The sequence below is a fragment of the Equus asinus genome, chromosome 30 (genome assembly GCF_041296235.1).
Source record: "Equus asinus isolate D_3611 breed Donkey chromosome 30, EquAss-T2T_v2, whole genome shotgun sequence".
Classification (NCBI taxonomy): Eukaryota; Metazoa; Chordata; class Mammalia; order Perissodactyla; family Equidae; genus Equus; species Equus asinus.
The window spans coordinates 236,563-257,314 of NC_091819.1; the positions used below are offsets into that span (position 1 = coordinate 236,563).

General features: G+C 57.7%; 1 protein-coding gene across 13 annotated transcripts in view; it reads right to left on the reverse strand.

The window, feature by feature from the left end:
* PPFIA4 (PTPRF interacting protein alpha 4) overlaps positions 1-20,752 on the reverse strand; it is a 46,357-nt gene that overhangs the window by 12,736 nt on the left and 12,869 nt on the right. For 6 of the 13 annotated variants that reach the window (XR_011499423.1, XR_011499424.1, XR_011499419.1 and 3 more), the window contains exons 3-24: positions 19,704-19,805; positions 19,142-19,306; positions 18,775-18,849; positions 18,477-18,566; positions 17,714-17,905; positions 17,278-17,424; positions 16,895-17,029; positions 14,979-15,062; positions 14,593-14,724; positions 14,295-14,357; positions 13,534-13,625; positions 11,146-11,254; positions 9,354-9,562; positions 7,700-7,940; positions 7,265-7,300; positions 6,924-7,057; positions 6,468-6,634; positions 4,216-4,309; positions 3,697-3,778; positions 3,016-3,216; positions 2,263-2,325; positions 1,583-1,609 (exon numbers count right to left, since the gene is read on the reverse strand). Coding sequence is in view for 6 of the 13 variants with exons in the window: in XM_044762966.2 (XP_044618901.1) it covers positions 1,583-1,609; positions 2,263-2,325; positions 3,016-3,216; positions 3,697-3,778; positions 4,216-4,309; positions 6,468-6,634; positions 6,924-7,057; positions 7,265-7,300; positions 7,700-7,940; positions 9,354-9,562; positions 11,146-11,254; positions 13,534-13,625; positions 14,295-14,357; positions 14,593-14,724; positions 14,979-15,062; positions 16,895-17,029; positions 17,278-17,424; positions 17,714-17,905; positions 18,477-18,566; positions 18,775-18,849; positions 19,142-19,306; positions 19,704-19,805 (2,640 nt within the window). In the remaining 7 variants the exon portion in view is untranslated. The remainder of the gene's footprint in view (positions 1-1,582; positions 1,610-2,262; positions 2,326-3,015; positions 3,217-3,696; positions 3,779-4,215; positions 4,310-6,467; positions 6,635-6,923; positions 7,058-7,264; positions 7,301-7,699; positions 7,941-9,353; positions 9,563-11,145; positions 11,255-13,533; positions 13,626-14,294; positions 14,358-14,592; positions 14,725-14,978; positions 15,063-16,894; positions 17,030-17,277; positions 17,425-17,713; positions 17,906-18,476; positions 18,567-18,774; positions 18,850-19,141; positions 19,307-19,703; positions 19,806-20,752) is intronic. The other 7 variants (XR_011499422.1, XM_070501577.1, XM_070501576.1 and 4 more) reach the window with 4 other exon arrangements.

Below are 20,752 nucleotides of genomic sequence, written 5' to 3' on the forward strand. Positions count from 1 at the left end.
TTCAGCTCATTTCACTACGGGGCTGGGAGCGGTGGGAGGTGGCGGTTTTAAGTGGAACTTCTTAAGACCTCAAACGATCCGGTTCCACTCACACATCAATTATCTACACTAATGAACAGAAGCACCTCTCCAGGCAGCAGAGAACAAGAAATCCTTCCTGCCGGCCCGGGAAGGCGCCTGCGGCACTGTGCGGCAGAGCTGCCGTCCTCTTTCGCAGTCAGCCTCCCACCAGCTGAGCCCAGGGGACCGGCTGCAGTGCCGAGGCCCTGCCGAGCAGCAAAGGAAGCAGTGTCTCTTGGGAAACTGGCCTCACACAGGCCACAGGGGAGTTAGATATTGGCTAAAGGCGTAAAAAAATAGACAGTGGCCTGCCCCTGAATAGCTAGCACTCGGTTCTCTAAGGCTTGCTTGTTCATTCCAGGAACTCTCCAGAACTCCTGTCCTTTGTTTTTGCTGTTCAGTCATCGCCTCCTGCTGTGCGCAGGGGCTGCCCTGACCACCCACCCCTGGAGAGAGTTCTAACGGCAGCCCTCCGTCACTATTTCCCCGCCCTACCTGATTTACTAGATTGGAAGTTCACTTTGTTAGCTGTTAAACTGAGCCCGTTGGTACACAGAAGAAAACAGATAGCACGAGTTGGTTACAAAGGTCCATCTACAGACATGCTGTTGCGTCCACCTCAGGCTCGCCCCCTCCACCCCTGCCCCGGGCGTGGCCACTGTGCTGAGTTTTCTGTCCATCAACCCCTTGCTCAAGAACAACTTTACAGGTTTTACAATTGCTAATGTAGATTTCCCTAAACAATGTATTATTAACTCTGCTTGTCTTTGAGTTTTAGTGGAAAATCCTATGAATCTTTTGGGACTTACATTTTCCGCGTGATGTGACATCTCTAAGAGTCATCCCCTTCCCCTGCAGATGGGTTTCATGCGAATACACTAGAGCTGACCGGCCCTGCCTCCCGCTCAGGGCCTCCCTGCCACTGTCGACAGGGCGCTCTGTGCTTCCTCCTCGTCAGCACTGACACTGTCTGACATCTGTCCATCTGTCTGTCTCTTTACTGCCTGTTTTTCCCCTAGAACGGAAGCCCCACAAGGGCTCAGTCTGTTCACTCTGTACCCAGAGAGCCTGGAAGGCCTAACCCCTGGTAGATGCTTGGAGGCATCTGCTCCCTGAATGAATGAATGGATGGATGGATGGATGAATGGATGGATGGACGGATGGATGGATGGATGGATGGATGGAAGGCCTCATTCAGCTCACCAGGGTGCCCCTGAGGGACAAGGAGAGCGCGAGGCTTCCCCATCTAAGTCTCATTATTCCTGGGGAGGGAGTCAAACTGGGGGAGAGGCAGGCACAGCCTCCAGGGCTGCTCACTGCAATCCTGAGAAACCAGAAGTAGCTAAAGGGGGATGAGGACAGAGGAGCTACAGCGGGCAGAGAGGAGCTGTGTCCAGGCTCTTCAGGTGAAGGAGGACACTAAGAGACTAGGACTCAGAGTCCAGCTGAGGAGAGAACCCGTTGGGAGCCTACTGTCCTCAACTCCTGAGAGCTGGTTCTGTACAAGGGAAGAGGGTCTTACCTGAGCCCAGCTTCCCTCCTCACTGTCCTAGCGGAATGGGCGCAGCATGTCAGAGGAAACAGGCAAAGTCAAGAAACCTGGCAGCCTCCACCCGGGCCCCACCAGGGAGAGGGCATGGACCTCTGGGAGGGGATGGTGAGAGGGGAAGCTGGTTGGGGCAGTCAAGAGAGAAAGGCCCCATCAGGGAGAGGGCACAGACCCCCAGGAGCAGGTGGTGAGAGGGGAAGCTGGTTGAGACAGTCAAGAGAGAACACAGGCTGGTGTGCGTGCCTGTGTTTCCGGTGAGAGAGGAGCGAATGCGCATGTGGCAAAAACATCTTCCACACCTCCCAGGCTTGGCTGGGAGCCAGGCTGACCCAATCCTCCCTGCTCCTCCTCTGAGGACCAAGCACAGAGGCAAGGGCTCTGGCTGCAGGCCCAGAACAGGCACAGACTCCCAAGCCCAGCTCTTCTCCACTGCAGCCCAGTGGCCAGAGTGAGCTCGTGACCCTGGAGTGGGACACACACACACTGTCCAGTCTCACTTCTCTCGCACAGCCCTCCAGACTGCGAGCAGAAGTAGTCACCCATTAGGGACACCGAGCTCCTGGGAGATCAGCAGCACCCCCTCTGGCTGCCCACGACCCTCCCGCTCCCTCGTGGGACTCATCAGCCCCAACCCAGCCGAGGGCCAGACTCACTGTCTTCATGGATGTGGCCAGAGTTTCCATTTCTTCATGGGTGACCCAGACGTTCCCAGAAGACTGCAGGCAGAAAGGAAACCTAGCTGGTCCTGCGTGTGGGTCCCCAGGATCCCCACCAGGCTGGGAGCCCCAAAAACAAGAACAAACTCCTTCACTGAGTCCTCCCCCAGGCTCCGCCCAGGGCTCTGCTCACTGCCTTGCTCTGAGCAACTCTGTTATCACTGTATCCACACTGCTTAGCACAGAGCCCGGCACAGAGAAGTGCTCAAGAAACATTTCCTGAATGAACGGTGCAGCTCTGGAATAAGGACTGACCCGTCACAGAGACAGACAACATGAAAGCTCTTCCTCCGAGGGTCGTGGAGTAGCCTGCATTCTTGTGCAGAGGTGGGAGGACCAGGACAGAATTCACAAATGCCTACACCCTCTGCTTCCCCAATCTGGCAACAACACAGAACCCCAACCCCAGGAGTCCCATCCTGCCGACTCTGTGCAGGGACCTGGAACGGTGGGCAGAGTAGGGACGGGGAGACGGAGCCCACGGGCGGAATGTGGAAGGCAGGGAACTAGGCCTACAGGTTCTCCTAGAATCAAAGTTACCCCTCCTGGACACCAGGCGGAGCCCTCTGTGGGAATGGGATGGGAGGGGCAGGCCTCAATGCTACCATCGTCCCAAAGACCAATGGGAGACACTGCAAACACTATTCAGGGGCTTCTGAAAGTGTCCTGGGTGAGGCAGAGGCCACTCACAGTCCTGGAGGTGGGCGGGGCCGAGGGGCTGGTCAGTGACACCATCTCCTGGATGGCCAGCCGCAGCTTGAGCCGGTGCAGGGCATTGCTGATGCCGATCTCCCGCTGGATCTCTGTGTCCGACAGGGCCGACATAATGGCACCGCTCTTGACGTTGGCCCGGCAGGCAGCCACGTACCAGGCAGGCATCCCCACCCAGAGCTGCAGATACGGGGCCCAGGGGGTAAATTCAGGCCCTTCCCCACGATGTAGACCCTGCTGCCCAGAGCTTGGCAATAGCAAGGGGCAAGGGCCTGGCCTCATCCATGGTCTCAGAACAGTGAACACAGAGCAGAGCAGCTTAGAGATGTGGAGACGACCATCATCCAGCACCTCTCTTCCCCACCTTACAGCAAAAACCTGAGGCCTGGGGAGGTTGAGGGATTTTCCAACACCACGTGGGTGATGGGAGAGTCAAACCGGCCCTGAGAACCTTCCGGCGTAGTGGTAACTGGTCCCTCATCCACACCAGCTGCCCATGAGGCGGCTGTGAGCAGCATCAATTCTCCTCCAAAGTAACTGGCACATGTGTCTGCTGGGGGAGGGGGGTTCTAGAGACACCACCCCTCTGCCGGAGTCGTCCTCGTCCCACCCCACACACCCTTCCCACGGGACCCCGGCAGACTCCCCTGCCCAGCTTACCTCCAGCCAGGAGACCACAGTGGGGCCATCCCACTGGGCAAAAGGCATTCCTTTTCTGCGGGCATCTTCAAGCAGCTGGTGTCTTGGAGGAAGAGGAACGAGAGACTCACTAGTCCTTCCTCCTCCCTCCACCAAGCTGACTTCCTGGGACGACGGGCTGTGCCAAGAGCTGGACTCCCACTCCCCGTGCCATACCCCGCCTCGACCCCAGTGCACTGTGCTGAAGCAACAGGATACCAAGACGTAGGGCAGGAACACCTCTCCAGCCCCAGAGGGTGACGTGCACATGGCCTGACACAGACATTTTAATCTGCTCTGCCAGAGACCCGCAGGCCCGGGTCACTCTCCCACAGCCCCTTGCCTCCTTCCGCGGGTCATCCTAAGAGCCACTACCCAGCCCCTGCTGTGCCCACATGGACCAGGCCAACCCAGCTCAGAAGGGGCCTTGCTGGACTCTGGTGGCCTGAGCTCCGTCCACGCAGCCCAGGGGAAGGGCAAAGCCTGGCCTGCAGCTCTTACTTCTTCTTCAGCCGCCGGTCCTTCTCTGCCTGGGTCCCCAGCTTGGCAGGCACCATAGGCTCCTGAACACCGAGCTCGGAGTCTGTTAGGAGCACTAGAAGGGAAAGGCAGCGTGTCAGCCAGGCCCTCTGCTTCTCCTCCCGTGGCCTGGGCTAGGACTGCGGAGCAGACCAGCAGGAGGCTCCGCCGTGTATGACAGCCCAAGAGGGCCTGAGGGGCCACCCATCATTCCTAGAGCCTCCGCTCGACATCCCTGCATCCAGATGAACCCACAGTGGCATCGAGCAGGTCACCCTCAGCCCAGTCTCCCCTGGGGAGTTAGCCCTGGAGGTGTTTTCCAGTTAGCGGACCGGAGTTGTCCCACCCTAACAGCAGCAGAATCCTAGACAAAACGTGTCCCTCCTCCAAACCACGGAGCAAAGGAACCCAGAAAGCCAGACAGGAGTGGCTACAGGGCTACGCAAGCAGGCTACCAGGCTCAGAGGGGATTATCCCGACCTGGGTCAGGGATGGGGAAACAGTGTCAGCCTCTTTCTCAGGGGGTGCTCATTTGCACTAAACCACAAAGGGGAGCATGCACAGCTCTGTCCTCTTCTATTAAGGGTCTCCTGAAGGGAGGCCAGCACCCTACAGGGCTCACAACAGGAGCAGCACCTTAGAAATCATTTAAGTCCCGCTCACTCTGCACAGTGAAGAGGGCAGCAGGTGTGGGTGATCCAGAAACCAGTGAGAGATGCTGCCTCAGACTCAGGCGCCAGCGTGGTGTGGGGCGCAGAGGCAGGCAAAAGCTCCACACAAAACGCCTCTCCTCCACATCTGTGGCCCTCCCCACGACTCGCCGCATCCCCTGTGGACTGGGGGCAGGGGGCTCCACCTCCTTCCCCGCTGAGGCTGCACATCCCGAGCAGAGGTGCCTGCCTTCTGTCCTCCCCTTCCTCCTCCTTCTCCCCTTCCGCCTCCTCCTCCCTCTCCCTCCTTCCTCACTCTCCCTCTCCTTCCTTCCCCTCTCCTTCCCCCTCCTCCTTCTTCCTTCTTTCTCCCCCTCCTCCTCCTCCTCCTCCTCCTCCTCCTCCTCCTCCTCGTTCAGCTAGCTGTGTTCTGATTCAGCCCTCCAGAGGCGCAGGAAGGCATAATTATACACCTGAGTTCAAAAGTTCCCTTCTTATAGTTGGTCAGGTTCCTCCCTGCATGAAATTCGTCAACGCTCCCACTGCCTCCCAGGAACTTCTACACCTCTCCCGCAGCCTTTGCAAGGCCCTTAAGAGCTGGCTGAGCCCAGAGTCCAGGCCCGCCTGCCCACTCCTCCCACTCCCTCCCTTCCCCACGCTGAAAAGACTCAACTGCATACAAAACTCCCACACCCAGAATCTTTGCCTTGCTCAGACCCCCTTCCCCTCACCCCTGCACCTCTGCTTGGCGAATTCCTATGTAGCCTTCAAGCTTCAGCTCAGGTGTTGCCCAGCAGAGGCAGCCACTCCTGTCGCCCCCACCACACTATGACTCAGTTCTGAGTCCCAGGAGCACCCCGGGCACTGCTCTATCGTTGTCTTGTTTGGGAATCGTCTCTATTTTTCCCTTTTCATTAGACATGGAGCTCCTTGAAGGAATGGACAACAGCTCCCACCCCTCATCCTAAGCCTCGTCTACAGCAATTACTCCCGAAATGTCTGCTGGACAACTGACTGACTAACCAGATGCGGGAAAGAGAAGGAGGGAGGGCGGGACGGAGACAGCTAACACTGACTGAGGCCCCAGCACCCGCCACGCACACCCTGGGACTCTAGGTACTACACGAGCCCAAGCACTTCCTTGGTACAACGTCTACAAAGCCGTGAGGAGGGATTAGGATACTGTGAGTCCTGGAGGCCAGATGCACCAGAAATCAGCTCTCATCAGGAACTGACGCTCCTAAAGGAGGAACCAAGAAACTCCTCCTGAAGATCCTGAGCACAGCACACCGGAAAACTTCAATATCGGGAGAAACCCCAGAGGTCCAACTCTCACTCCTATGGGAAGCCCTCCTACAGCATCCCCAATAAACCGCCATCCATCGCCGCCTGATCCGCCACCACAGGAGGCAGTCCTGCTGGAGAACAGCTCTAACAGGAAGCTCCTGCTCCTGTGGACTGCCGCACGCCTGCCTGTGGTCTCCGCTCACTGGGCCCTGCGGGCAGGCAGGGAAGGCTGGATCCGAGTGTACCTCCTGCTCTGACCCCACGCTCGCACCCATTTGCTAGGAAGGGGATAGAGACCGTGTCCCGTGGCTCCATCCCGGCTCAACTGGATCAGCCGGCCCTTCTCCTTCTTCCCGAACAGGCGGCCGATGGACGACTTGATGCCCTTGCGCTTAGCGCCCTTGTGCAAGGAGTCCTGGCTGCTGCTGCTGCTGCTGGGGTTGCTGCCCTGATCCTCCAGAGCACTACAGGATGACAGCCAGGAGGGGGCGGGATGAGAAGAAGACACTTAAATTACAGCAGGACAGATGCAAGTCAGACCTCAGGAAGGACAGAGTTTGGGTAGGGGTGAGGGGGTATGATCACAGCAGGTGACCAAAGGAGCCATGGAACTATCCTTCCCTGATGGTGTTTCAAAGAGAAGTGAGACGTCCAGACACCTGGGACAGGTGAGATGCAGCCCGTTCAGAGGCAGAGGGAGGGATGAGACGGCCTTGGGGTGGAGAGACTCAAGGTGAGGCCTGCTCCCCTTACCTCTTGCCTTCTTCCTGGCTCAGGGCTGGGTGGCCAAGCTTCTCCAGCCGCAGCGTCCTGGGTGAGGAAGGAGGAGAAGTCTCACATTTTATGGTGGCTTTATCCTCTCGGTTCTCTTCCCGAGACACTGGCGACTGAACAGACAGTGGAGCTGTCAGGGAATACAGGCAGAGACCAGGGGCCTGCCTACCCAGCCCAGACGAGGCAGAGGAGAATGGAGAAATGCAGTGGGGAGGCCCTGGGGCCTGAGTTCCAACTCAAGGGCCCAGGGTGGGGAGAAGCCAAAGGGAAGGGCCTGGGAGAATTAACCCATTAGCACCTGGGTCATCAGGAATACTCACCAGCAGCTTCCTCCTATGCTTTCTTAAGTCACTGGGCTGGAAGAGAAAGTGAAGGGTGAGCTCGGACTCACCCTCTGGATGCCCAGAATTTAACCCCAAGGGGAGCCCAGTGGTCTTAGGATGAGAAGATAGGATTCAGTGCCTCACACAGGCCTGGGGAGCGTATCACAGCAGAAAAAAGCTGGCCCAGAAAATACACCAGGGCTACCTCTGGGAGAGACGAAGAGTGTGGGCAGTGGGGGAGCCCCTCAGGCCCTTTCCGATCCAGAAGGACACAGTGGCGGCCTGACATGCCGGGCTCTGCACATGTCCTGGGAAGAACACGTGGGCCTGACTGAAGAATGAGCCCTCCCATGCTTGTCGACTCCCCCAGGCAGCCCCCAGAGCAGAGCCCAGTCATGATGGTGGTGTCCGTCAACTACCCAAGACTCTCACCAGGGTCATGACCCCCATCCGGTCCAGGTCCTGGGCAGCACTGCGGGAGGTAAGCTTAGGTGTGGAGCGGCCACTGAGGGGAGGGGATGCGCTGGCCAGGGACAGGGCGGTCAGAGAGGTGGGGATGGAACCGCGTTTACGCAGCTGGGTCAAGTTCAGGGCCTCCATGCTGCCGCTGGTCACCCGCGTCTCGATCTCCTCAGCTCGGAGCTCCGTGGACTCCTTCTCCTCCTGGATCATCCTGGGGGACGGGCCAAACCGGACCTCAGCATTAGTCCTGCAGGGCCAGCAAGAGGCAGGCGCTGGGCACCACCTGCACCCACCGCCCTGTGAGCCCAGGCAGGAGGCACTGCCCAGGGGAGCCCTGTTGTTTCTGGCACTGCCCAGACGTGCAAGATCTCGCAGCATAGGGGGTTCTATCCCTCTGTAGCTTAGAAACATCCTTCTCTCTTTCTTGTAGCTGCCTAACGTAACAAAACTCCACAGTTTAACCAACACAGGTGCTAGGAAAGGAGGCAGCGTGGTCAGTAGGTGCAGACCACCCCGCACGTCAGCCTGTCAACCTAACTACCTGACTAACCACAGGGGCACCCCCGAGCCAGGCCTCAGTCTCCCAATATGCCCCAAGTCAGCAGTTCCCAGGCATAGGACCCTTATTGGATTCTGACCCCCGACAGAGTCCTACCTGTCCCATGGGAAAAGGGGCACGATAATGATAATGTGGGGGGCACTCGGGGAGCGTGTGTATGCACACTCACACACACGCACACACTGACATCCAGATGCCAACCGTGTGTGAGGAGCAGGACTTTATTCTGAGAGTGTCTCCCAGCTTCAAGGATGTTTCACTGTCCTTCCCTCTGTAGAATGGTCGTGATAGGAAACGTGGTTGCCTTTAATGTTTGACTTTGCGGAATGAAAGCTGGCAGTCCTACCTGAACACCCTCCCATGTGGGGGTGTGCCTGTGTGTGAGGTTCTCTTTCCAACTGGTCTGTGAGACCCAGTGTGGGAACCACTGAACCAGACGACCCGTGGCCTGTAAAGCTCTGATGACCGACTTGGACTTCGCCTGCAGTTTGTCAGAAACATTAATAACTCTCCTCAAAGGCAGGAAGAGTGTGGGTCTTGATAGTGTTCCCTGCGGCTGGCTTCTGTCTGATGCCTCACTAAGGACGGGAGCCGTGGCCCAGGGCACCAAGTTTAGACCCAAGTTTGAATCCTGGCTCTGCCACTTACTGTGTTGCTTTAGGCAAATCACAGAACCTCTCTGGTTTCTGTTCCCTTGTCTGTAGAGTGGAGATAAGGCTGCCTCCCTGGAACAGTGGTAAGACTGACGCTAGCATTCACAAAGCCCCCTGAGGTGGCCTTGGCAAAGGGGAGCTACACACTTGGTGATTACGCTGAGCTGCACAAACTGGGGGAACACAGCCTCCCACGGCCCTGGGAGGGAAACCAAGCCTGAGAAGCCAAGCTTGGGTCCCGCCCGCGTTGTCCACGCCAGCCCAGCACCTTGCCTGATGGCCCACAGGGCCCCCACACCGTGCACTCTAAGGTCAGCTGGAAGAACAAGCTAGCGCGTGCAGGAGTTTTCCTGCAGGAGCCAAACAGAGGGCCCACTGTCCTTCAAGGCTCCCATGCCCTCCGCCCCCACACCTGATCTCCGCGTTGATTGCATCCAGCTGCTCCTGCAGCATCATGGCCAGCGTCTGGGCATCTGAGTGGCCACTGGGGGAGACAACATCCATGGAGCCCACCAGACCCCTTGGCTCATCCTCATCCACATCGGAGATCTCAGGGTCACTGTCAAAGGAAGGGGCGGCCGCGGGGGCCACCACCCCAGGCAGCGGAGATGGCTCCCAGTCCTTAGCAAAGAAGGAGGGTAAAGGATAGCAACAAGGCACAGCAGGGGACTGAGGAGCAGAGCCCTCCCCACCAAGACCCGCAGCCTGGCATCTCCTGGGAGCCTGTTAGAAACGCAAGGGCTCAGGCCCCACCCTGGACCTGCTGATTCAGAGTCTACACTTTAACAGGGTCTCTGGGTGAGTCACCTGCACATTAAAGTCTAAGAAATACTACTCTATACTGCTAAGAAACCTTACTAAGAAATACCACTAAGAAATACCCCATGGCCGAGTGGTTAAGTTTGCACACTCCGCTCCAGGTGGTCCAGTGTTTCGTTGGTTCAAATCCTGGGCGCGGACATGGCACTGCTCATCAAACCACACTGAGGCAGCATCCCACATGCCACAACTAGAAGGACCCACAACGAAGGATATACAACTATGTACCGGAGGGCTTTGGGGAAAAAAATAAAATCTTTAAAAAAAAAAAAAAAGAAATACTACTTTAACTAACTCAAGGAGCTGGATAGCAGAGTGGTTACGACAGATTCCAGAGAGAGACTGTCTTGCTTTGAATCGCAGCTCCACCAAATCCTAGCTGTGCAACCATGGAAAAGTTGTTTAACCTCTCTCTGCCTTTGTTTCTTCATCTGTCAAATGGGGATAGTAGTAATACCTACTTGGTAGGCGTGTGTGAGGATGAAGTGAGGAAATGCACATGAAGCATGGAGCACGGTGTGGAATACAAAGTAAGCAGCACAGAAAGGCCATCAGTCTCTCTGAAGACAAGGAGGACTACAGCCAGGGAACACGAGAAGGCCTTGCAGGCCAGCCCTGTGTCTCAGAGCTTCAGCGTGGCGCAGAACCCTCCAGTGACCCCTGGGAGGAGGCGGCTTCTCAGAAAGCATCCTACAGACCTCTTCGGTGGACAAAGGCCCAGAAGAGGCAAGAGCCAGAACGGGCTGGGACACTGCTCTTGCCGGTCCCCCACCACCCAGCCCCCAGCTCCCCGCAGGGCCCCCTTCCAGCTCCTGCAGCCTAAGTCTGAGCTCCAGGGCAACGGCTGTGCTCCTAGAACCAGAAGGAAGCAGGAAGGAATAGCACTTTTCTGCCCCTTGTTTTTCCTGTTTCCTGACAAACCCCCGAGACAGACTCAGCAGGAACTCAGAGCTGCTTCTCAGAAGATTTCAGGTCCCATCCCACAGGCCAGTTACCCTGCCATCCCTCCCTCGTCGCCCTCATAAACCACAACTTTTGTTCCAGAAAGCTTGCCATTTGCATCTTGCCCTGCATCCCCCACCCCAGCCACCAGAAACACACGCCTACACACCCAGGCACACGTGTACACGCTTCGGGGGGCCTCAGGGACTGGCTGGCCGCCCGCCAGCCCCTACCTCTCGCCCACCAGGAGGCCAAGGCAAGGGGGGGGACTCAGCTGTTGCAGCTGACGACGGCCCCGACCCCAGGGCTGCAGCTGTCGTCCACACAGGGGAGGGCAGGGGAGGATTTGCGCCGCACGCCAGCCGTCTGTGAAACTGGAGCCAGGCACGCGGCCGAACTGACCCCAAACTCCCCAGGGAGACCCCCACCCCTCCACCCCTCACCTTGGCAGACTCCTCCCGTAGTGCTGAGTAGCGGCGATGCAGACCTGGGGGCGCATGGGTGGCTGTGCTCAGAGAGAGCCGCACGTCCGCTGTGCTGCCCATGTGCGACCTTGAGTCGGGGGGGGGGAGGAGAAAAGACAAGCTCTGAGGACTGGGAGCCCCAGCTCACCACCACTGGGCCCAAAGAGTTGAGGGGTCTTCAGCTTGGAGAAGAGAAATCCTAGCAGGACATAGAGCTATTGTAAATGTTTTAAGGGCTGCCATGTATGCAAAAGATTAGATTTATTCTCTGGTGCTCCAGAGATCAGAATGATCCAGGAGAGAAAGTTCTAGAGAGGCATCTTTCCATTTAACATAAGAAGTACCTTCGAAAGGCAGGAGTTGGCTGATGATGCAACTGGCGGCTTTAAAAAAGCTGCGCTCCCCATCAAAGAGGTATTCAAGCCGAGGCTCTCTGGCCATCTGACAAGAAGTGGGGGGGTGCCCAGCACTGAGGGAGATTGCAAGGGATGATCTCTAAAGGCCCTGTTAACTCTAAGGGCCTTTGTTTCTTGGTCTTCTCCCCAGGGCTCCCCATAATACGGACTGAGTCCCTGGCGGAAATTCAACCCAGGCATACCCCCAGGAAGCTTCAGGAGGCCCTGACACTGTATCAGACACACAGGCCAGAGAAACCACTTTGACTGCCCCCACTGTCTGTTCCAACCCTGAGGCCTTAGGATCCCAGTAATGATCCTCTAATATCAATGACACTTCTTCCCTATGCCTTCCCAGTTTGGAACCCTTTAGGGAGCCCAGTGCAAAGGGACAGGGTGCACCTATGACAGCCCACACAGGCAGCTAAAGGGAGAGGGGCGCTTCTGTTTGTCCCCCTCTTCTCCCCTGCAGCTCAGCCCCAACTCCACAATGGGTCCAGGGTCCAGCGCTCCCCTAGTCAAAGCCAGGAATTCCCATACATTAAGGTACACCAGGCAGTGGCAAACAGCTTCGTGTACTCTGGACCATGTCTTATTAACTGGGGGTCGGTCTCTTCCAAGCGACCTACAGGAAGGGAGAAACAGGAAGAATCCAACTGCGATTTTCCGCCTGTCCCCTGCTTATCTCCAGGCTCCTGTACAATGCCTGATGAACCGGAAGATGGCACCTCAGTTCCTGCCACCCCAGACGCCTACAGGCTTCTCTTCTTCAAACTCAACCTCCCCTCCCTAACTCAAGCTCTGCCCCTCCGCACATATACACTTTTCCTTTAACCTCTTTTCAGGGAAGCTGATCCCTATTTCCCTAACAGCAAGAGAAGAGCGAAAGGCACCTCAAGGGTTCTGATCTGAGAGACTTTGGAGTGGAGAGAAAACAGCCAGGAGCCAGGAGCCGTGAGAGGCATGACCCACTTCCATCTCCGTGGCCTTCACCCTGCCTCTCTGGGCAGAGAACTGAGCACAGGCTTGAGGTCTGAGTTCAATATCAACTGCTTTACAAAATATGAAGAAAAATCCAGAAGCTCCCTGAAATGTAGCCCTAATTCAAGCATTAGGTGGAGAGCTCCACTCACATCCCTTAAAACATTTTCAGGAAAAGGGACGCCACAACCAGGAGTAACATGGCATCTCAGCTTCCAACAGGAAGGAAGCTCCTGATGCCTCATCTCAGTCTCTCCCGCTGTCTTTCTGCCCACCATGTGCTGCCTGAACCGAGGCAGTCCTCGACTCCTCAACCGCAATGCTCCAAAGCCCTAAAGACGGCGTCTCAAAAGAACTAGAGCGAACCGGACACTCCCACGAGCGGGCCCTGTGGGACACAGGTGAGCACGTAACTCAGCAGACCCCTCTCAAGGGCATACCCTGTGTCAGAGCAGCAGGAGGCAGAGCCTGTCCCACAGCACTGGGGAAGGAGCATCCTGTGCTTTACGTGCCTCTCAGCATCCCTCAGAGGACAGGTGACCCTTTCTCAACTGCCCGCATGAGCTGGGCGACTCTGACCAAGTTCTCTGAGCCTCAGTGTCCCACCCGGAGCAGAAGGCAGACCCTAAGGTCCTGGGCTTGCAGAGCAAGACGGAAGGAGACAGTGAGGAGGGCAGACGAGGCTGAGAAAAGAAGCTGGCATTAAGAGCACACATGGTACACTAGAAACCAGGCCAAAAGCTATGAGAAGCAGTCAGTAGTCCCACTGTAAAGACCCCTTGATCAAGATCACGCAGCCAGCAAAGCTGGACTCTGACCTGGAGCCGTGTGGCCCGGTAGCTGGGGCTCTTCCCAGCAGAAGGCTGTCACTCAAGACCCTGAGGAATATGCTGGAACCACAGGCCCACTGCATTTGGTGGGAAGAAGTTTCCCTCCTCAGAGTCCATCCAGGACCCCATCCTCGCACGCCCAGCCTCCCGTGCTCCAGTACCTGGAGTGGACGCCATCCACAAACGGCCCCCCTCGACCCTTCAGCTGGTCCACCTCTTGGCGCAGCTTCTCAATCTCTTCGGATAGGCGGCCCTGTGCCAGGCAGACCCAGGTCGGGGTGGGGACCAGGGAAGGGCAGAGAAGGGAGAGAGGGACAAAGAGGACAGCAGAGTTGGGGAGAAGCAGAAGAACGCACCACAAAGTTCAAAGCCAGGGGCCCCAGGCCAGGCCCACAGATGACACCAAAAGAGAAGCAGTCCAACTGGAAAGTGAGCAGAAGGGTCAGCAGCAGGCAGGCAGAGGGGCAGGGCCAGAAGCGGGATCTGTCTGGGGAAGGACTCTACCAGATAGGCCTGCTGGGCCCTCACCACCACACAAATGCCTGGCAAACGAGGCTGGGCAGTAGAAGGGCCCTGGTGCCCTCGCAGACCTCACGGCCACTGCCGAGGCAGGGATGTAGCTAATCCTCCCAGAAACACAGGACTCTAGCCTCACCAAGTGTGAGGCCCCGCCAGATCCTTGTGTTGAGTGCTGCACTGGGCCTGCCTCTCTGCTGCCCACTCTGTGCCTATGCCTACGGCCTCAGTTTCTTCTATGGGTGGTGATGCATCCGCCATGACGGCTCTACTGAGGATTAGTGAGATCAGGTATGTACATGGACCGACAGCTGGGCTGGCACAGGCTGGCTATCAGAGCAGCTGCCCACGGCACAGGTGTGTTCCCTGCTCACAGCACGGCCGGTGGGCTGGCCGGCAGCTGTACCTTGTGATGGTGCTGCTCCTCAATCTGCCGCTGGGAGCTCTCCAGCTCCTGGATCAGCGTATTCTGGGGAAGAACAGCTGTGAGCCCACCCCGCGCCCTTTCCATCAGCTCCAGCCGGCCCCCGCCTCGCTGCCCAACCTGATCCTCGGTCTGCAGCCCCCTCCCAGCCCCGCCTCCGCAGGCCGCCCCGCCCCTCCCAGCCTCACTCCACGCCCCTGACCAACCTCTCCCATCCCAACCCCGCCCCTACCAGCGGCCCCGCCCCCTTCCTGCAGCCCCACCCACCCGGCCCACGCACCTTTTCCTCCAGGGCCGCCATGCGCTCCTTGAGGTGGAGCTGCAGCCGCTCGTTTGACTCACTCAGCAGCCGGTCCACGGTGTCAGACAGCCGCTTGTTATGGTCCTCGTTCATCTTCTCGCGCTGGCGCACCTGCACAGCCAGGCCACCTCGCACCAGCCCACACCGGGGCCATCTCTCCACCGTCCCAGGGAGCCAGCCACCCTCTTTGGTTCTACCCTGCTCGCCTGTCCCCTCTCTCCAGTTCTCCTAACCACTTCCTCCTGCCCCTCTGTGACTCTGTCCCTGGCCAGGTCCTTCCCCAGCTCCCACTTCCTCCATGCCCCACCCACAGTCTGCCCTGGGAAGCTGCCCTAGGGGCAGAGAGCCCGGCCCGGTGCCCTCACCCTTGCCAGCTCCTGGTTCTTCTCCTCCAGCTGGCCCTCCAGCTGCCGCAGGTGCTCCTCAATATTGCCATGCCGTTCTTCAGCCTAAGGGCAGGGATGGGTCACTGCAGCCTGCGGATCATCTGCCTCCTGCTCAGGCCTCATATCCCGGGCACACTGGTGCCAGGGTGGTCTTTGGGGATCAGGGCCTCAGGTATCAACAAAGCCCAGCCTATCATCTGAGAGCAGAACTGCCAGCACCACTGCCAGGTTCCCCCCGCAACCCCTTCTCGCTGCTCAAGGCCTGCCTTAAAGCATCCCAGAGCTGGGAGCTCAAGAGACTGTAAAGTCTTCCCCACACTTGCAGAAAAAAACTCCACTTGAAAGCATGAGCTACCATAAATCTCCTCTCTGCCTCCAGATACATGGACCTGCATTTAAGAGCATGAACCCAAGCCAGACTGCCTGGGTTCAAATCCTGGCTTGCTCTCTTCCCAGCTGCGTGACCTTGGGCAGGTTATTGAACCTCTATGGGCCTTAGTTTTCTAAACTGTAAAACAGGGATGCTAACAGCACCTATGCCCACCGGACCACTGTGAGGACTAAATGATAAGCCATGGCAAACACTGAGGATACAACAGGCAGTCAACAAATGCCAGCCGTGGTTACTCTCTTCAATATGAAACCAGCCCAGGTAGAGTGGTCTCCCCTTCTGTTCATGGATTCCCAGAGATGAGACCCCACTGCTTCTGCTGACAAGATACTCCAGACTGGCACTCTTCTTCCAGTCAGGAAGTCCATCCTTAAAGCCCTCCTCTTATGACTCACTTCAACATCGAAATCACTTCATCCCTTCTTGCCAGTTTTGGAAGACACTAAAGCTGACTGCTCAGCATTCCACCCATAACATCCTCTGCTGCACTTGAAACCCAGCCCTTCATCCTAGGGGCTGGAAAACCTTAGAGACCACCAAGCCCAATCCCATCAGCGTAAAGCTGATGATTTCATCATAGAGACAACAGTGTCATCATAGAGATGATGACATCATCATAGCTAACAACACTGATGCCTGAGTAGGGAGGGAGGGACTTTTCCCAGGTCCCAGAGCCAGCCAGTGGCAGATACAGACGTGGTCCTGGCTCTACCAAGGGACAGCCAGGCTGCAGGCTCCATCCCCAGGACCCCAAGCTGCCACAGTGACACCCTGGCCAGCCTCTGGAGGATGAGACACTGGCTTCCTTCTCCCCATGGGTGGGGGGAGTTATGGAGTCCCCAGTAAGCCTCCAGCCAGCTGCAAACGCTACTGATTCTCATGATGAACCCACCAACCGTCTGTGTCCATGCATCCACCAAGCTCTCTCCCAGAGCCTATTCTGTTTTCAGCCTGCACACCTCTTAGGAATTATTACTATTCCAGAAAGTTAACTGTCCACGGGGTAAAATCATATTTCCTTTTACTCGTGCTAAAGCTGCAGGCTTCAAGCAACCAGGGGTGGCCCCAGATCTAGAAGGCTTCGTCTTGATAAAGAAAGGTATGCTCATCCTAAACTCCCACTTGCCACCCCTTCAAGGATATGCAGACTTTGGCCATATCTCCTCGCAGATTCCTTCCCTCCAGAGACAGAAGTGCTAATTTTCCACCCCAGACCAACAGAAGGAAGTTATTAACCACAAGGTGTGAACGACAAGAGAACACTGTGTCAGCAGTCTCCTCTGCTTCCCCCAGCACCTCACACCCCTGTGGGGTGACAAGGGCTGGGCTTGCGCTTCCAATTGACAGACACGGACAGTCACACAGTGAGCAGAGTCACACAGTGAGCACAGGTTTCCTAGCTCCCAGCCCCACGTGCCTCCCACTCTCTCCACTCACCGCCTGGCTCCATGAGAGCTCAGGAAGCAGGGGACAGAGGCAGGCCCCCAGGCCCCAGCCCACTTGCCTTGGTGAGGGCTGCAATCCTCTGGGCCAGCTCAGCCTCCACCTCTGGCAGCGTCTCAGCCTTGCGCATCGTCTGCTGCAGCTTCTGCTCTGCCACCTCGAGCAGCTCCTGGAGGTGTCGGGCCTTCTCCTCACACTAGCACAGTGGAGGTGGGGAAGAGTCAAGAGGGGGCATCGAAGCCTCCCCAGCCCACCCAGCCTCAGCAGACCAGCAGAAGCAGCAAGGGACAGCCTTGGTTCCTGGCTGCAAAGATGCCTGACTGCCCCTTTCCCAAGGTGACTTACAGCCCCAGGGGCCCCTGGGCCATCAAGGGAAGGTTCTGGCGTGAACATCGGGACCTCCAGAGTCAAGTACAGTGCCTCACCCCCATCTGGGAGAATTACCTGGCGGTGCAGGGACTCCTTATTGGCCAGCTCATTCTCCAGTTTGTCATTGAGGTCATGGATGGATGTGGCCTCACGCTGAGCAGCCAGGTAGCGCTTCTCCAGCGTGGTGATCCGCTCCTCCATGTCCTCCTTCTGGGCCAGAGCCTGGGCAGGAAAGGAGGGAGTGGGAGGGAAGGTCATAAGCTTCTCCCTCCCCCATCCTGTGGGCACCTCACCAGCAACACCTGGCTGGCTGTGTCTTCCACACTGCCCTGCCACTTTCTGGCCCTACCCATCCCTCCCCGCCAAGCTCTGCACACTGGACCCCACCAGGAGTTCGGTCTTCCTGCCCTCGCCTGGCCCTCCCTCCATGCCCAAGGCGTCGAGCCAGCTGCCCTCCCAAGCACCAAATGCCTGCACCCGGCAGGAGAGGGTGAGGTGGGCCCTTGCTCACCTCCCGGAGGTCCCGCTGATGCTTGCCGCTCAGCTCCTCCGACTTGATGAGGTCCCGGCGGGCGGTGCCCAGGTCCTCCTCAAGTTCAGCCACGGCTGCTGTCAGGGTGACCAGTCGCTCCCGGGCCTGGCTCAGCTCAAAGTTCTGTTTCTCCAGGAGCTCCTGCAGCTCCTCTACCCGGCCCACATCCTCCTCCAGGGACAGGGGGCCACAGTCAGTCACTGGAGCCCAGGGATCCCACTCCCCTGCCCCGCCCCAGGGAGGCAGGAGGAGGAACAGCACGTCCAGAGCAGGTCACAGCACTGCCCCTAATTTCAGAGCACACCTCCAGGTACCCTCCTTCCCCTGGGCCCTGGAGCTTAGTCCAAACAGTGATCAAATAGCCTCGCTCTCCTGTGCATCTCTGGAAAAACAAGTTCTAGTTTCACCTGCTGTCTCAGCCTCTGGTAACCCAGAAAGGAGCATGACTAGGGGTCGGGAGGCTCAGAGAGAGAAGGCGTCCTGCCTGAAGCTGACACACAGGCAGACAGCACCTAACAATTCAAGTGGACAGTACTTTATGTGCCTAGCAGTGTGCTGGGCACTAAAACAAAAACCTACAGGTGTCTCTGCAGATGGGGTAGTGAAAGAAGGAAAGAGAGGTGGGAATGTTGGAGAAAGCACCGATTTAATTCAGGCAGCAGCTCCAGTGACCTCGGCAGCGCAGGCCCCCCTCCCATCTGGGGGAAGACATGCCCCTGCTGTGCAGCTCCCCATGACTCACCTTCCACAGGTGCTTTGGTCCCAGTTCCACAGTCCCCTCCTCTTCTGCCACTCCATCCTGCAGCCCTGCCCCCTGCTGCAGGGCAGACACCTGCAGGGCACAGCCCCAGGGCAGTGAGTCAGAGAGGAGAACCTCCTACACACTCCAGGCCCTCCTAAGGCCCTGCCTCCCAGAGGCTGGTAGTCCCCAGCCAAGGCAGCAGGGAGAAACCCGATGAGGAACAAAGCGGGGCAAAGGGGTGACCCGGCCTGGGCTTCCAGGAGCTGCAGTCTGCAGACGGAGGGGGCAGGCAGCTCACCTGCTGATGGGCACCTGCCAGCTGCTCTTCCAAGGACGTAACTCGTTCCAGGGCTGCCCGGAGCCGCTCTCGCACCTGCCCAAGGTAAGGGGAGATGGAGGAAGAAATGGGAACCCCACTGGACTCAGGCTGGAGGAGCCCAGGCTTGGTCTACCACTGTTGGGTGTGAGACAAAGAGGCAAATTTCTGAGGGAACCTAATAAGGAGAACCTGGAAATTGGGCCAGTGGTAGGAGGGAGCCAGTTATGAAGCCAGAAGGCAGCTCTCCCAAAACACAGGATGCAGAACTCGCAGAGAAGGGACACGTAGCGGTTCCAGGGAAGCCTGGCTGGACGGAGGGTAGGCGGGGGTGGGCCGGGCTGGGTACCTTCTCATCCAGGGCTTTGTGGTGCTCAAACAGTGACTTGAGGGCCTTCAGCACCTCCACCTCACTGGAGACCCCTGAAGGTGACTGGGCCTGGCGCTTCACCACAGTCATCCGCAGTGACCGCTCATGGCGGGACACCAGGCACTCCAGATGTTCCAGAAGCAACTGGCAGTGAGCAGGGAGGGGTGAGAGGGAGGGCTGTAAGCATGTGCCCCGGGTCCACGAGCAGGGCCCACATGGCCACCAAGTAGACACAAGTACAGCCATGTGTACCACAGTTGAAACGCTCATGAAGCTCCATGCTGGTAAACAGCTCCTGCCCCAGTTGAAGACCCACCGCCAGCCAGCTGCCTGGCCTGTGTCCCAGGACGCCGACCTTCCCACAATCCCCCAACCACAGGTGAAAAGCCGAGCACTGATGATGAAGTGATTTCACTATCCCCCAGAACCTAAGCCAGGAAGAGGTAAGGGTGGAGCTGGGATGCACCTGGCCCTGGCCATGCCTGCTCCTTGGTCCAAGGGTTCACACCCCCCACGAACGCATGCCAGGCCCCCCGCTTACCCTTGTGTTATTCCGCTCGGCTTTCAGCTCTGATATCTCTTCCTCCCGCTCAAGAAGCTGCTCCCGACATGTGCTCAGCTCCCGGGTTAAGGTGGCAAATTCCTGAAAACCCCAAGACCCTCAGTGCCTGGGCATTCACCCTGAGCAGTGTCCTGCACACCTGGTCAATGGTGGGGTCCTCTTACCCATCCTTTCCCTCCACCACCCGCCCCAGAAAAATCCCTGTCCATCCACACTGCAGGGCAGTAACCCGCAGCAAGCACGTGCCTCCCAGAGGGTCCGCATCTCTGGGTCCTCCGTGCATTCCAAGCTGTGTTAGGGCACAAGGAAACAGGACTCGACGCTAAGGTGAGAAAGTCCCCACGTCTGCTCTGCAGCCCCTCCTGCCCCAGCCACCAATATAAACAGATGATGTCCTCTCGCCCCTTGTGTTCTGTGTCCGCAGCAACCCAGTGACATTTCCCTTGAGAAACCGATGGAGAGCAGTTTTGCTCCTGTTTTGGCATCATAAGGTCCAAAGAGAGACTGGTGGGTATCAGAGAAGGAAGAGAAGGGGCTGTGAAGTGAGTGCCCAGGGAGCTCTCTCCCAGCCCCTCCCCAGGGCTTTGCAAGTTGCAGGTGGCCAGTGAAATAAGGGGATTGAAGGACCCACCTACATGGGAGCAAGTGAGGGTGCAGACCTGCCCAGCCAGCCATGTGGCCATGTGGCTTCAGCTCTGGCTTCTGGGATCCCTGCTCACTCAGTGTGCCTCCCAGTGCTGAGGCCAGAGCACTGGCCTGGTTTTACCAAATTCCCACACTCTGAGTATATGTTCGGGGGCCCTGTGCCCACACCATCAGGCCTAGACGTCCTCAAAGACATTTCCAGCCAACCCTCCTCCACCCAGGCAAGCATACAGGGCAGAGGCTGGCCCCGCAGTTCCAGGCCCATCATATTCTATTTATTTAGACATCACCTCATTCCAGAAAGGTTTTCAGATAAGCGGCCCCAACTCTGTGAATGCCCAGGGTCTGGGAGTGACTGAGAGAAGCTGCAGCCCCATCCTCAC